The 17,703-nt window shown below is 38.9% G+C and overlaps 1 protein-coding gene across 5 annotated transcripts in view; it reads right to left on the reverse strand.

Annotated features, from left to right (window-relative positions):
- The window catches only part of LOC121297086 (oxysterol-binding protein 2-like), a 102,309-nt gene that overhangs the window by 76,250 nt on the left and 8,356 nt on the right, over positions 1–17,703 (reverse strand). For 4 of the 5 annotated variants that reach the window (XM_041223104.1, XM_041223102.1, XM_041223103.1 and 1 more), the window contains one exon: positions 12,946–13,154. In XM_041223104.1, the coding sequence (XP_041079038.1) occupies positions 12,946–13,154 (209 nt within the window). Of the gene's footprint in view, positions 1–12,945; positions 13,155–14,066; positions 14,149–17,703 lie in introns of those variants that run through there. The other variant, XM_041223106.1, reaches the window with a different exon arrangement.

Here is a 17,703-nt window from a genome sequence, read left to right on the forward strand (position 1 = left end):
CCCACATTAATACTTAATATTCATTTTATATTTAATATTTACAAAACAATGCTTTGCTCCAGTGTCTGATCCAATTATACATGAATAGAATAGATTACCTATCATTTGAATTAATATATTACTGCAATAATTAATCAGTTACCACAACCTTATGAAAGTTTTCCACAGTAATGTGTGGTTTCCCATGCTTATGCTACAGTACATATCAAATCTAAGTTGTTTAGCATTTCATGTTTGAACACAGTTTACTGTGCTTTCCCAATGCATACTGCAATATGCTATGCATTTACATCAACATGGCACAGCACTATACACCTATATAAATGAAAACAAAATCAATAAAAGTTAATACAAAAAAATTAACAAAACAAAGCCAGTATCTTGAAGCGTTAAGCCTTTAAACCAAAAAGCCACATGACTCCAATATGGGAGTCGTCTTAGGTCGCAGGTGAAAGTAAAGGGTGCAAGGAGTTTTATTAAGACTGTGAATGTGAACTTGCTAGCTGGAATAGGTTATGAGATATTAGCACTAGTAAGTGCAGATTTGCATTTCCTTCCAGGAATGCTTGTAAAAAACTGAAGATTTTAATTGACTAACACAATGATGTGAATTTTTAAGATTGCTTTACAAGCACTACCTTTGTTCCACACCATGACAAAGTGTACTGCATTGAACAAGCGCCTCCTCGCAGGGTTCATGCTTGGCTACCTTTAGCGTTCACTGCTTTTGCTTTTACCAGGAAAACAGACAATAAAAAACTGACAGCACAGTTAACAGTGAAGGATACTCAGACCTAACCAAAGCCATTTCAGAAATCTACCCACTCAATTCACCATAGGGAAGAGCTTTTAGGAAGAATGTCCAGTGTGTAGAGAAAAAACATATAACGTTGTTTTTAAAAATTGTTTACCGGGGATAGCTTTCAGGATTTTGAAAGTGGTTTAACTCACAACACTTTCAGAAAAGCCACATGGAGATATCATTATAAAACCAGTTTGTTTTTTCTGAACCAACCCTTTGTAAACGCAAAGTAAATGGCCGTGCGAAAAAGCACGTGGTCTGTATTATTGACACGGCCTGGAGGCCAAAAAGACGTTGAAGTGAAATGGTTCAAAATTACCAAAGAATGCGTGTAACAGAACTTGATGCAGAGAATCACAGCATACAGTTGTGTACTGATCACATCATCTGAAAAAAAGTCACAGGAACACCTTTTCTTTTGTTTTGCTTGTAATACACAGCAGTGCTCTAGATGGCGCTGGCACTTACTAATATAAAGACACTTGGAAGTAGCCTACATTATATATGTCTATGGTAGGCAACTAAAACTGAACAGCAGCTCCTGAACTCAAAAGACAAAGCGCCTTAACACACACAAAAATACAAAAACACAATATTCAAGTAAGTGCCATAGGATCCACTAAGTAAGGGGATGGTTTAAAATTTTAAAATAAAAATACATACAAAAAATATATCTACCACATGGTACACAACAGATCATTACAGGTCCTACAGTATCTCTTGTAATCTGTGTTCAGGGTTACGTTACCGATTCCTACATGCATCTACAGCAGTAATAAACATGCTGTTGTCAGTAGCAATCCCACACTTTCAGCCTCCTTCCCCTCAGAAGGTATGCCAGCACTGCTCTCCATGGCAACCAGTATCACTGCCTGCCTGAATGGCTTTTCACAACCTATTTACAGCAGACTAATTCACAAAGAACAACCCCTTGTGTATTCATACTACATCAAATCAGATATAACTTGAATACAATTCCAGTAATATTTATAGTTTGGGCGAAAACTGAAATGGAAACACCTTTGATACGTAGCACATACTTTTTGTGGAAATGGGCTTGCATGACCAGTACATTCTGGACACCATCAATGTAGAGAGCTATGGTTGCAGGCTTGAGTAGCTCAGTTGGCGATATATTATATTTGCCTGTAGATAAAAGGATTACAAGTTAAAATCTAGCCTGTGGTGCTAATCTGGTTTACTCCCTACAGCAGCTTCCCATCTCAACCTCCAGCACAGTAACATAATCTCTTTGAAAAGGAGCTCCAGGTGTCTCAAACGATGACAGAGATAGGAGGTGTTGATACAGAATCTATCAGAACAGCCTGTGTCTGTACAGGCATCATTTTCTATTATAAAAGAATGGAGCACAATTAAACTAAGTAGTGTACTACGTGTTATAAAGCAAATGAAATGTGTATTAGTGATGTATCCTACATTACACATGTCTGTGGCAGCCAACTAGACACGAACAGCAGCTCCTGAACTCGGTCAAAGCGCTGTGACAGTAATTGCAGGGTATATACAGTAGGTCTCAAATGTGAAGTTTTCAAAGAAACATGTCATAGTAAACATGTATTTGAATTAAAAACATGATATCTGGTACTACATGAAGTTATAGAAATCTCAGTTTGCAAGCTATGCTTTTAGATTGTCTTACACTTCCTAGAGAAATTGTCCTCCCCCTTCTATGGATTTCTTTACTGTCATTAACCAACCTGCTGCTTCTCCATTTGAATGACATGCTTCCAGCAACATGCTTTGACCCAGAAGACACTGCTCAGGTGAAATGGCCCAGGAACTGTAAAGGTTTCCCGATTATAAGGCATGGAAACTGAGAACTTTCTTTAACAGAGTGTAGCAGCAGATACCATGTTTTAAAATGGAAATACATGTTTGCTATAATATGTTTCTTTCAAAACTGCACAATTGAGACCTATGATGCAAATGGATGTGTAAAATGGATCACTTTAAACCATAGTATTTGAGTAGTATCAATAAGAACCACTCAGAATGATTACAAATGTAAAAGGGAACAGAAGAAAAAAAAATAATGTGAAACTACTTACTTAAGAAGTTTTATGGTATCTAAATTCTACAATAAACCACTTTGATGTCGAAATGTTCAAATGTTTTAGGGCCTGGTTACAAGCACAGAGAAGTTAATTCTCCTTAAAAGGACAAAACAATTTACAATTTTTGTTTTTTTTAATACAAACTTTTCTTGGGAATATTAATTTTTAACACATACATTTCTCAGAAACATTATTCAGAATTTCAGTCATTTATTTCCGTTACAAAGAACTCCCAGAAGCCTCACTCTTCATCTTGTGCTCTCAAAAAAATACAGCTGCCACTTTCACTATGACGAACATGTTTTCAATGCTGTTCGCATTTCTTCATAGAACCACTTGCAGTAGAATGTGGTAACACAAAAGAGCAGCATTGAAATACCTGCAAGGAGTTATAAAAACATTTTCTTCACTAACAGCTTTGAAACAAAAAAAAACGAATACAAAGTTGACAATAATGTGTGCGTCTGAAATGATGGCAATACATATAAGGTAAGACCTACTATACTAGAATTATACTCAACTTACTTTAATACTGAAGTAATCTGCTACTAGAACAGGGATATTGAGAGACACTGTGATGTATTGTGTTGGCATAAGGGGAGGTTGCCATGGTCCCACATCATTGAATGGGAATTATTACTGGAACCAAGAACAGGCCGCAGGCAACTGAGACTCACAGCACATAACTGCATCATTGTCCCAAGAGGAAAGACACAGAGCTCTTACATAGTAACAGACATTTAAAGATATTACCAAATATACAACACGCCACAGTTACAAATCGATTTCAGCATTCAGAAGACATTAGCTTGTCTTTACCTTCAAAAAGGTGTATACACACTGCATGGATACTTTATAAGGACCTGTATTTCATACAGAGTTGGGCTACCATTTGCCCTGATCACAGCCTTGGCACAATGTGGCATAGACTCCACAAAGTGCTTGAAGGTCTCTCGAGATATCCATTATCCACAGATATCCATAACCAGCCAAGCCTCTCTACCGTCTTTTCCCACTGTCCATCATTTACTGTTTGTGGGCAAAGGCAACCACTTTCCTTCGGTTGTGTTGTTGCTGATAAACTCTGACGACCTTGGAGCAGCCTTCCAACACGACTCTTACTTGTAGTGTGGCACTTTCCCCAATCTAGAATGTCCCACAACAGCTCAAAGAAATGAATGACAGTGGCCTCCGACCCCACTAACAAGCCACTCACCTCTTTACAGCCAGGAACTCGACAGCAGATGAGCTACCGGCCCTTGGAAGACAAAGGCCTGCCCTGCAGGTGTTTGCTCAAGCTCACTAGGTACCTGGCCAGTAGGGGTGACGAAGCCAGTGCAACACCCAGAGATCTACAGAGCCAGGAACCTGCGCTCCTCTGACTGTAGGACTCACCCAGCACACCGTACTGTTGTGCCTTTACCAGGCAAGACTTTACTTTAAAACCCTACATAAAAATTCTTTATATATGCAGCGATAACTAATCCTGTTTTTATTTTTATGGAGGCTAGCAAGTCATACCTAACAGTATCATCAGATTTATAGTTGTGACACAGATGGGCTGCTATAAATACTGCAATGATTTGTGGTTTGGCAGATGGTGTTAAAGCAGGTAACGCCAAGCAGAGTGTCTGTGGAAGCCTCAATCAGACAAAGAAGACAGGGAACCTCAGAGGCAACTGGCCTCTGGCCAAAAAATAGGATAACCAAAGACTGACTTCACAGTGTAAAAATAACTTGAAAGTGTTTTTAACTGGGGCAATTTAACCCCTTACAAAAAGGTCTGATCCACAAGATCGCATTACAATCCCAGTGTATTACCCTGAAGAAACTTTAGAAGCACTCTTAGCAGACCACCAGATAATGCAGCACAATGGCTACAGAGCCAGCATTTCACACTGCCTGATGATTTGGTACCTTGGTGACATTATATCTTTGGCATTAAGAAATTTAAATTTAAATTAAATTTTCACTAGATCGCAAGTCAAGCTTTGGGGAAGCTTAATGCTTTATATCATTCTCTTATAAGATTTATAACTAGATCATTGGCTTAGGTTAGTTTATAGAACCCTGCTTGGGAAAACTGCACTATATCTGCACAACCTGTTACAGTTCTCTGCTTCAGTTTACAATTTAAGATCAGACTATGGCCACTGTTTTTGGGTGTAATTCATTTCAGTTTGCAGCTGCTTATGACTGGAATAAATTTCAAATCAAAATGGTGTTTGCCTCTTGATCAGATCGCCGTTTGAAATGATAATTTGTTCCCAGTCTTCTTATCTGGTAAAATAAAGGTTAAATGAAACAAATGAAAATGGAATGTGAAGACTGGAACAATAGCTGACTAACAGAATATTATTGATAACACTGTGTAACAAAAATGTTTTTTTTTTTTTGTTCCTGGGTAGTAAGTGTTATTTCCTAATTGCTTATGCCTCAAAAGTATAGAACATGGCTATTATTCCCCACAAACTTTGCTTTTGTGACCAGGACAGTGATATTTCAAAATATCACTATTTCCAATGGGAAAATAGGCAAATGTGTGTCTTTTCGTTCACATAAAGTCAGAAAAAAACAACATATGAATCCAAATTAACATGTATTTATACTAAAGTAATACACAGATGACTGCCTAGATGGGTTCTTCCTTTGTCTTTTAGTAGACATCCCATTTGTCAAGAATTATATGCCAGGGGCAGTTTTATAAAATACTTTAATTCAGTCCTCTCTCTATTGTGGAAGAGAACAGTGGTATGGTTTCATTTTAAAAAGCCAACCACCTAAAAGAAGACTGTGAAAAAGTGTGTTTAGTGAACGATCAATAACTGTAAATATTATCATTGTCCAATCGTAGTAATGGTGGTAATGGACAACAGACAGATTAAGCAGTCATGACTACAGGCAGTACTGTATATGGACACTCATTGTGGTCCCATTCTACCAATGGCAGCCTCTTCCCATTGCAGCTGCCGTTATCCTACCATTGCCCAAGTACAGATCTACTGTATTGCCATTGATCCGGCAAAGCAAACTTTGGTGTTTTAACTGAGCCGCAATCCAACATGAACATGTACATACTTACAGGCTCCACCGCACTTTACAGAAAAAAAAAAAAAACTTACGTCACACAATTAGCAAACAATGGCACAAACGTACGTTATATAAGCACATTCTGCTTGTCAAAACTATAAAATAGCAGACCATCCTTATTATTGAGAATACTCACATCCTTGATGTTTGCAGCGATGTCTTCTTGAATTCAGCTATCACCAGTACAAAGGCGGGTGTGATTCTAAAAATATCTCTAATGACGGGCTGCAATGAAATCCTGCCCAGCTGTTTCCATGTATCCCTCACCTAAACACACATCCCTGAGATATAACAAGTCTGTGGGGAGATATTATCAGCCAGCAGGGCTCACGCAGTGCCCTGGATTCACAAAGCATGAAAACACTTTCATTACCAGCTTTCTCCGGAAATCCAAAACGCCAACCTTGTCCAAAAATACGCACTCTACAAGCTTTCGTGCTGTTATAACTGATGACCGTTTTCCCTTTGTACTGTTTGATTGCATTTTCTGGTTCTGTACTTCAGGTTCATTATTCCCTGCTGGGATGCATATCCCTGCCAGCATTGATCTAGTGGAGACGCCCATCACTGCATGTTCTCCTGTTTTACCCAGGGCCCCTTTATTACTCTGGAAGGCGGAACAAAAGCTGTAGTTTCATTAAGGATCATTGCAGATCAAGTCCACCTTCCTTGTGAAGTCTATGCCATGTCAAGACTGCGATCAGGGCAAATGGTGGCCCAAACTTATCAGGTAAAAGGTCCTAACACAGTGGCCATCTGGTGTATGTGTGCCCAAATCTTGACCATCATGAATGAACCTTACATCAATAAAAATGTTCCATTGTAAAACATAGCAAAGTGTAATGAAGCACAGTGAACGCATAGAAAAAACAAAGGCAAGCATTGTAATGCACAGGTATGGGAAAAAATGACAAAAAACATGGCATGCCATGGTAAACTATAGTAAATGCATAGTATAACCATAGAAAATTTGCCATGCAAATTTAGTGTGGTAAACTTTTAAAAGGGTATTGCTGGTTCTCCTGTGACCAGCTGGAGGCTGGTAAAAGTTCTGCTACACCTGTATGTGTGAAAAGTGAATTTGTCGAGGGTTAGACAACTCTTGCAGAGCATTCCCCGAGCAGACAATTCCTAATGGAAATCAGTCCAGAGAAATATGCAATTTCAGTGTCATCCCTGATAATATCTATGCAGGCTCTGCCAGCTGTTTAATGAAGCAGAGATGTGTGCGCTGCAGGCCTGCAGATCACTGCCAGTGTGATTCGAGCCTCAGAGCTTACAGTCCACTTTTGGGGTTTTATGATCCATGGTAAATGACTAAATCATTGCAGAGCGGCTACCTCTGTTTAAAAAAGGGCTTGGTTAAATAGCTCTAAATGAAAATCATTGCACATTTAATGAAATCACTGCACAAATCAAACATGCCATGCACTTATAAAAGAATCACAACAAAAACACGGCTTTCCATTTGAAAATACAGTATCAGGCACAAAACTACTCTGAAGAAAGCTTTTTCTATAAAGTGAAATAGCAGCTACCTGTAAGGCATGCGAACTGACTGACAGCTCTTAGTATTGCACCAGATATTTGTGGTGCTTTTGTCGAACTACATTTTTACCTGTGCACACAGTGGATTTAGGTCATAGTGATTTATGTTTCCACTGTACTGATCACTGATTTTACAGATAGGGGGTCGCATGTCACTGACATGCCGATTCAGATTAAATCTGTCTGTGCTAAAGCTCAATCAGACCCAGCACTGAAAGCTCCCAGCTTTCCTACCTGCAGTGCCACCTCCTGTAAAATGTATTCCGACATTCAACACCAATGGCTTGTTTCTGGTTATAGCGCCCCCTCTTGTGGTCACCTAAAAAAACTGCACAAACACAGAGCTCTGCAAGACTCCTTTGTTTTTACTACTGTAATTATCATTTTCAATCCCGATTACATTTTAGCATGACTTTATTATTGAATATAAGCACAGGTGTTTATCTATAAACAAGCAGAAAAAATAATGGGGGTACAGAATGTGTTTTTTCACATATAAAGGGGAAGTCAAGTGCTCCAATTAGACTAAGGGAAAGTCAAGGGATAATCAAACAGAAACTGATAACAGGAATCTCTACAGGTTTAAGGGAAAGTGCTATTACGCTAATGAAAACTAAGAACGGTGTTACTAAAGCCATCATTTCAACCTACTAGATTTCTGCATCAGTTCTAAGCTGGACAAAGCTGGAATTCAAAGTAATTGATGCAAACAAAATAGTTCCATACATTTTCTCAGCCACGCACATCCATTTATAATCCAGATCTAAAAATCTCTACAGTCTTGAAAGAAATACTTTGTTAGTAAAGATGCATTTTCAATTGAAAACAGGATCTCTGGGACTGATGGACCGGGCACGCTAGCAATAATACTGGAACTACAGGGTATGTAAATGCATATTAAACCATGTATTTATCAAATAAAAATATAAAACAGCGATGTGTTAATCAAAGAACTGCAAATTAAAACAGCAGCTTGAGTTTGCAGATATTAGTACATTAAAAGAGCACAATCAAGGCTTTAAAATTAACTTTCTTAATTATAATTAGCGCCTTATGATGGCCTCCCTTTCATTATCATACAAATCTATTGTTTTACTTTAATTCAGGACAGTTTTCAAGTACAGTACAACCCTACAGATAAGACCTTCCTGGTATATAATTATCACTTCCTATACTGCCCGACCATTGGAGTAAACCCACAGCACGGGAATTAACCGTGTACAAGGAAGCAACAGCAACTTTTAATCTGTAGCAAAACATCCCTAATTAAGGAACAGAACATGAGCAGGAAAGATTCACACACAACAAGGATCTGTGGTAATATTTCTAGCGCTAAGAACAGATGAGATATTGGACTTAAAACCTTATACCAGTTTAAAGATTACAGTGCTAACAAGTATAGTATAGAAACAGGGGTTGGGAAGAGTGAATTAATAACATTACATTTCAAAGAGGTTAGTGTAGATTTAATTTCTTTACCTGGATTAATTCTAGCTGAAGTTCTGACTGCATTAAACAGAACGCGCTCATTTAACAGCTGTGAGTCTGTCTGTTTCCTGCTTCTGCAACAGTGCAGCCCTGTAAACAAGAGGCTTCATCTCAATACGGCCATCAGGCATTAACACTTAAAACAGACCCAGAAAAAGCTAGGCTGCTGTAGGTAACAAAACACTTGCATCAGTCTTGTCTGTCGTGCACTTCCATTCATAATAACCACCTGAATTGTGCAGTTTAGAAAGAAACACATCTTATAGCAAACACGTGTTTACATTTTAAAACATGGCATTTGGTACTAAAGAAAGTTCTCAGTTTGCTAGCCTTCCAGTCTGTTATTGCTTTACTTTCTGCACCTCAGCAGAGTCTTCTGGGGTCAAGGCATCTTACTGGCTGAAAGCATGTCAGTCTTTAGGGGAAGCAGCTGGTTGGCTACTGATAGGAAAGAAGGCCCTGAAGGGATGAGGACAATTCTACTCTCCGGGTGAAATGACTAGTTTGCAAGTGCAAGACTACCTGAAAACAGTGCCAGCAAACAGATTTTTTTTAATGTATGGAATTAATTTGTTAGCTAAAATCACTGTAACAGTTAAGATGTTTCCAAAGCAAATGTCAAAGATATGTTAGTGTTCTATACCAGTACTGTAAATACAGTGTAAAATTAATTTTCCCCATACACACACATGATGTACACATTTAATACACACTGATGAGCTGTAATTTACAGATCTATTCTACAGGTAAAAGCAGTTTCAAATATCAAGTTAATTGCCCTTGAGTTCATGCCATTTTTCTTTGCTATTATCCATTCAAATCATGTGATAATATGATAATATGATTATATGATAATATGATTCTCTAGACAGACTCCGGGGAAGCTCAGAACTGACGATAACTCAATATTGTAACAGAATTTTGACCCACTCAGAATGACTGCAAATATAATAAGAAAAAAAGTAAGGGAAATGTAAAAAGGCAATCAAAATACTGACAATACACCCTCTAATGAAAAGGCATGCCTGCTCTCACAAAAACTATTACAAATAATTCCTTTTGTCTACAGTAGTACTGCCTGAGTAATACTGAACTTCATTCACTGTTCTGTAATAATGAGCTATGCCTTATTAATGTTAGGTGCAAAATCATGCTGCAATTGCATCAGTTTCATATGTGTCCCTTTACTCCTAAATTGCATAGATCTTCACATTGCCCTTAAATCAAGAGACTTTTTCAACACAAATGAATAAGGGAAAGTAGAACTCCAGCCCATTGTCACAGAGATAGAAGTAGTTAGTGCCTGCAACATGTAGCACACACTTGTGTGCAACCAGACTGTCCCCACAATGATTCACTTGTGATGGAAATGGATTCCCGGACATGTATTCTGTAATCTCCCTGTTTCAGTCACAATACAAAAGTAAGATATAGGGTGTTTGGTTGACAGGTGCTTCTGTATCCATACCCGCACAAACTAATAATGGTTCACAAGAAAGTGATGATTCTATGGGAATCAGAGATTGCGGTCAAGGCTGTCTATACAGTGTTCTGGCAAGTGTTTGTTTTGCCTCTGTTGCACATTACTGAGAATAAAAACCAACTGAGGGGCTGGGACTGTTTCTGCATTAGAAAGCAGATGCTTTCAACCATTTCCTGTGTCAAAGCTCCACCTGCTGGACAGCTACAGGAATAACAATACAGGGATTTAAAGTGTTGCAGCACAGTCTGCTGTGTTCATGAGCTTGTCTGTAAATTGAGAAATATTTCAATATGAACCACTGTTTTGCTGATGGTCATAAGACAAATGCTCTCTCTTCTGATAAACGTTCCCAAATTAAAGTTAAGAAATACATTTCCAGCTCCTTCGTGATTTGTGATGTGCAAATAAAATATCAAAACAATCTGGATTATGTTGACTAATAACACTGAGATACTGACAACATGGGTTACAACAAAGGTAATGTTTCTTGTAAACACTGCGACTGTGCAATGTTGTATTTCATATTCAAAACTGGTAGGGCTATGCTGTAGTGTTGTACCTTCAGGGACCTTTTAAAACAAGAAGATTTTTTTAATGAATAATTCAACTACACAATGATGGGGGAGAAGTGAAAACAGTGCTGGCAGTGCGATATATATGAACTGGCTGTGTGTTTAAGAAAAACAGCATAAAAATCAAGGTTCAATATAAAACAAACAGCATGGCACAAACTGCAGAAAATCAAAAGAAACAAAAAAAAGCAAAGAAGGACAAAAAAAATAAATAATTACAAATACATAAATAAGTAATACAGTGAATCCTTGCTATCAGGACCAGTCAGGGTCCAGTCACAATGTAGTCTTAACAATTTATTCTAGGATTTTGAATATTTGTTTTGACAATGTAGCCAATATATTTAATTGGTTAACACTTTATTGAAATGTTTAACTGCCCTATGTTTATTTATTTTTAGCATTTTTCCAATTTACAGTTTTGGTTAGTACACAGCATATTGGTCAAGAGGCAATGTAATGTCTTGATATATTTGGGACTGCTGATAATAACCTTAATATTGAATATCAGGAACACCACAATGCTGTGAGTATGCTGAGTCAACCCCTGATGGAGCTGAACTGTCCTAAAATTACCTTTTTTTTATTACTACTCTGCTTTCTGTTGTGTTCAATCATTCACATTCAAAACAGCACGTCAACTCTACCCAAGGAATATTAAACTTGTAATAAATTACGTATTATACAATGTCGCTGTTCTAAACTATCCTTTTCAGATACATTTTGAGGATTCCTGTGGTGTTATGAGATAGGTGTCACAGTGTGCAGGCCCTGCCTTTACAGAAACAAATACATAAGGGTTAATAAATGCCGGAGTGCCTCTCCCAGTGAGCTTTACAAGACTGGTAAAAAAAAAATAAAAAAAGCAAGCCAAAACATATATCTGTGTACTTTGTCTAGAGTTTTTATTTTACACTTTATATATATAAATAGGTGTCTGCAACTAAAATCAGGGCAATTCATAAATAACACCCCATATGAAAAGACACTATAGAACATGTTTTTTTGGGTTCAGGTTTTCAGGTCGGTGGTCATGAAGGGCAGGAAGGCAGTGTTCAGTGTTCAGCCTCAGTGTTCACGTATAGAAGACAGGACTTCTATACATGAACTAGCCGAGGCCTTCCTTACATCCAGGCAGGCCAAACCAAAGTCACACAACAATGCAGCGTGAATCATGTAACGGCTTCTGTGTCAACTGGTAAACCCTCTCAGACCACAGCCAAGTACTGATGAAACAATACAAACAGCTGCTCTGTAATAATGTTCTTTTTACACATGCTGTGTTGCTTAAGAATCTGTGTGCACAGAGGTAGTTATTGAGGACAGAATCCTGACCTCCAGTTCCGCAAACCCACATCTGCTGGGCTAAACTAGGAGTCTGTTATTAGACTCAGATACTGGAAAGAGTTCATTGTAACACACTGTCAACAAAACAGGAAAAACAAAAGCCTGCAGTGACAGGTTTCTAAAGGCAATGCGGCGTCGAGATTGCAGACATTGTGTTAAACTTTAAAAGGAGCGCAAAGCAAGGTTTTAAAACCTGTTTCCTTTCAGTTCTAGTGGACCCAGGGGGTTTATTATTTAAAATAATACTAATATTTTTTGTCATCCCCACATCCCCAAAAGATTTGCAAGCATTAGAAATGTTGTTTTACCATGTGGGGCCGGAGTTACACAACTCTGGAATGTTTTTCTCCATCACATATGGTTTATGTATCAACCACAAATGGAGGAAACACCTCCCCAGAATGTGGTCCACCAGAGCTGAAACTCTGAGGTATGGAAATAGATTTTAAAACCTTGTTTAGCAGAAAATGAAGAAACTGTGACTCCGCTCCCATGCTTTAATAGTTAGCTCCCATGCAGAGGCTCTGCTCTGGACTCTACCTGACTGTTCGTGCATCATTCCAATGGCTTTTGCCTTTGCTAACTCCAGGGCTGTGACCCATCTCTGCCTCTCCACCTCCGAACTTGCCTTCAGGTGGTAGGAGCGGCCCCCGCTGGTCAGTACGATGTTGCACGAGTCCTCCGTGTCGATGTGAGCCATGGCCAGGTTAATGGTGCCTCGACAAGTGTGGGCCATCTCAGCTTGCGTCCTGAACGGCAAAGAGAAGGAGCTTTAAACCACAGAATCAATGCCGGAAGGTCAAAGAAGCTCGACACGAGAAAATCAGTGCAGGTTAATGTGGTCCCCTTGCATGACCTGCCTGTCTGGGATTGTCAGACACACAGCAAGCAATTTCAGCTTGCTAAAGGGAACGTCTGCAAAATGAATTTTATTTGAAGAGGGAACATGATTGGGGATTATAAATGTTTCACCCCAGTCATTGCTGGAAAATGCAGAACATTTTAGGGGTAGCACAGCTCTTGTGAAATGCTCATTAAAACAATTAGCATGTATTTGAAGAGCAGACAATTTCTATCTAAGGACACCAAGATATTTGGTAAAGAAGTGATAAAGACAGGAAAAACATGCTGCAAGCAACACAAACCAGCACAGGAATCGCTTCCCCAAATCCACAGAATGATCTAAATAAATAAAGTAAATAAATAAAAAGTTAGTAGTTCCATAAACTTTAAAAACCGGCCCCTTCGACATGAATCTTTTTGACAAAAGAAGATTTTTTTAATACTTTCTCTCAGCGATAACGATCACTTTCGTAAGAATGAACCCCTGGGTGCTTTTCCTGTTTCTTTTCATCGAGTCTTGTTGACAAAAGACCACACTGACAAATTCTACAGCAAATTGCAGTGCAGAGCTTCAGCAACACTGGGGCTCGCCCATTCCCTGGAGGGCAGCCAGTGCTAATGAACCAAGCACAGGAGCGTCCCAAGACAACAGACAACATTTTAATGAGATTAGCAGTGCATTCCATTAGCAGTTTACAGGATCATCTGAACAGTATACAACGATTTCAAGCAGTGCACTGCAACAGACTAATGTCATTACAATCCGATGAACAGTTCTAATACATTTATAAAACGGATTAAGGAATGTCCATACCAACCTGAACCACAACTGGATGACTGCAGTTATCGATATGTAAACTGTAGGTATGGCATACCTATTAATGGATGGATGGATGGATGAACCAACAAAGGCTCACCATAGATCCAAATGCCATGAAGAATATTTGATCAGGAACTTCCAAGTTTCATCACAATTGGATGAGCGGTTTTCAAGACACAGCTAAATAAAATGTCTCCTTTCTCTAGGGATACGTAAAAAAAGTGCTTGGGAAACACAGAAATATTGCAAGCTTTATATGAAATTTGACTTTTAAAAAAATGTACAAATAAGCAAGCTGTTTAGCAGTATAATTAATGTAAAACACAAAACATTTGAACTCTAAACAGAAATGCTATTCCATCCTGAAGGTGAACCGGTCTTCATGACGCAGATATGAGGAAAATGGTAAATAAACTGTGTACTGAAACAAGAGCAGTGTTACTCAACTTTTATTAAAATGACACACTTGGCTGCATAGTGGAGAACAAGGAGCCAACTGTTTCTGGTAACAAACAAACAAGCCTGTGTGTGCTGGACAAGCACTTGGAGACCAGCGATCCAAACACAGGAATTTAGAGAAAATAGATCTGTTCTACTAATGCAGTGTTTTTTTGACAGTATACAGACAAAATAGTTTTCACTCTAATGTAACATTATTCAGCAGGTTTCTTTCGACTTTATTAAGCAAAATTAGTCAACGCTATAAGCAGATGCAAAACTTTTGGCCATCGCTCACTTTTGATTCCAATCTTACTCATCACACAAGGTTATTGCAGAGTATGATGTACTGGTGGCTCTAAAATATGTGTTTGCTAATGACCCCTCGACAGCACTGAGATATACAGCTTGTCTGAGAACGACTGAGCACTTTTAACATTGACTCCTACCCGCTTCTGTGTAAGGACAATCACTGTAAGTAGGTGGCTACAGCTGAATAACAGTTAAAACATTTCTGTAAGCTGTCATCATCCTTAAATTATCTTGAAATGCACTGTAGTTATTAGACCAAAGCCTTCAGGCACCACAGTGATCATACGCAAGGGAAAAATAGAAACGCAGACTCTGATGAAAGGCAAAGGAGCCCCTGGTGAAGGGCAGTGTGTAATACACTCTGAGAAACGTGTACTGCTTGGAAATGCCTGCTATATTGCTTGCAGTATTTAGCACTGTGTGTCCCATAGTGGCAGAGCAATGGCACAATTAGGTTCAAATTAAGATCATTTATTGATGCTGAATGTTGCATAATTCTAGTTGTATACACTTGAAATCTTAACAGAAATTTGACTATAAGGGCTTACTGGTGTTAACTGGGGCAATTACCTAGTATAACTATACCTCTCTCTCTCTCTCTCTCTCTCTCTCTATATATATATATATATATACACACACACACACACAATGAGCAGGGTTCATTTTCTCCCTGCTGAAAAAAAAATGTGCAAATGCACATTGGTTTAATTTAATTATATTTGTGTTAATTGTTTTATTATTAATTATCCCTTGCACCTGGTGATTATTGTAAATTATAGCCAAGTGCAGGGTATTTAAAGAAAGCCTTTTTGTGTGTTTTGGTTTGTTAGAGTTGTGTAACAGGTAAACAGCTTAGCTGTCCTGTTTTATTGTTTAGGTTCCTGCTTGTGTGTTCAGTTAGTGCTCCGAACAGGAGCTAGGTGTTTATTTTTTTTTGTGTGTTTATTAAAAATAGCGCGCAAGCGCTTTTAAATTTCTATTTCTGGGTCCTGGGTTCTGCTTTGAAAGGGGCAACAATGTGGTGCACCACTGGGCAGTCTGTGTTACAATATATAATATATAATATATATATATATATATATATATATATATATATATATATATATATATATATATATATATATACACACACACACACAGCTGTGCAAAAGTCTTAGACATGTTGCATTTTTCTACTCTGATGCATTATGAGCATCAACAATTTACTCAACAAACTAGTGTTTTCTACTATTAGAACAACCATGACTTGCATAAAGAAGGAAAAACACTGAATGAAACAGCTCGCATCACTTCATTTTCAAGGTGTGGTATCCGAAGATAAATCAACAAGTACAGAGAAACATCATCTGTAATTGACAGACCCAGGACTGTAAGACCCAAAAAGCTGTCTAACAAGGATGAGCAATACTTGAAGATAATATCCTTAAGGAATTGAAAGCAGACAAGTGTTGAATTGATAACAGAACTGGCAAAAGGCACAGGTGTCGTTGTCCATCAAATCAGCAGTACGAAGGTCACTCTTGAAATCAGACTTAAAGGATGTTAAGAAATGGGAACCCAACAAAGGCTAAAATAAGCACAAGAACACAGAAACTGGATTATGGAACAACGGTCAAAGGTGCTTTGAACTGTTGATGGATGGAGAAGGACACATGTGCCTTCTGCCAGTTTTGTTATCTGGTATTGCTCATCCTTTTTAAGAAAGCTTTTTGGGTCTTCCAGTCCTGGGTTTGTCAATTACAGATGATGTTTCTCTGTACTTGTTGATGATGCTTCGGATAATATATACACACACATACACGCACACTAATGTAATTAAGTAAAAATAACAATATGATAAAGTTCCAAGGTGTTTGTGGTTTTTGTATTATTATTAATTGCGGCAAACAAATTTATGCTGTAATCTTGAGATACTGTAGATCAGATCCATACCAAGCTGTTCTTTAAATCTTGGATTAGAAAGCTAGTGTTGTATCTCTACCCAAATCCTCTGTCTGGAATATAGACATGGTCCAGTTTAAGAAGTAAAGGTGTTTGCACTAAGATATCAGGCACATGGTTTAATCTATGTAAAGCACCAACTAGTTTCTATACAACTCGCCACGCAGAAGTCTTGTCTCTAAGATACAGCTTGCCATAACAAGCTTGCTGCTACAGAAAGCAAACTGTAACCAAGCCCAGCAGTATTAGAGGTAGACAGGGGTGCTGAGTACTGGGGTTTTTAATGTGAACAATGCACAAGATGTTAAATATGGCATTCACCTTGGAGGCAAAGTTTTAAAATAAATACAAAATAATAATTACTTGTACCTGCCTGTGACAGGGTCTTCCTTGGGTCACATGTGTGGGTAGCCGCTGTTCAAGCATACAGAGAGACAGAGGTGGTGTTGAAACGCCGGCACAGGCGCGCAGGATTTATTAACAAAAACAGAAAACGAAAGTAAAATAAAGGCGGTCATGTGACGTTACCAGCGGTGGTAACGCACAGAGGACAAATACAGCAAACTGTACAAAAAGTGCAAAATAAAACACAATACCCCAAACTATAACTCAAAAGGTGCCGTGAAAACGGCAGGCCTTGCAGCAGCCCGTGGGTATCCCCACCCTGCCCCAGCTCCCGCCGACACCCCCTGACCAAATCCTGAACTACCCCTTCCCCCGAGTCCCCTCGCCCTCTCCGGGGCCTGTTGAGGGATCGATCCGGTGGCCGCGCTCTTCCCAGACGGTCTCGCCGGCGTTGGCTCCGCCGCCTGGTACTGTTCCGCCAGTTCGACCGCCCGATCCAGAGTATCTGGTGCCTGTCGCTGGACCCATAGCCGAGGTCCCGGGGACAGACACTCCAGAAACCGCTCCACCACGACCAGCTCCACCAACCGGGCTTTGGT

Source organism: Polyodon spathula, chromosome 22 (genome assembly GCF_017654505.1).
Source record: "Polyodon spathula isolate WHYD16114869_AA chromosome 22, ASM1765450v1, whole genome shotgun sequence".
In the NCBI taxonomy this organism is placed as follows: Eukaryota; Metazoa; Chordata; class Actinopteri; order Acipenseriformes; family Polyodontidae; genus Polyodon; species Polyodon spathula.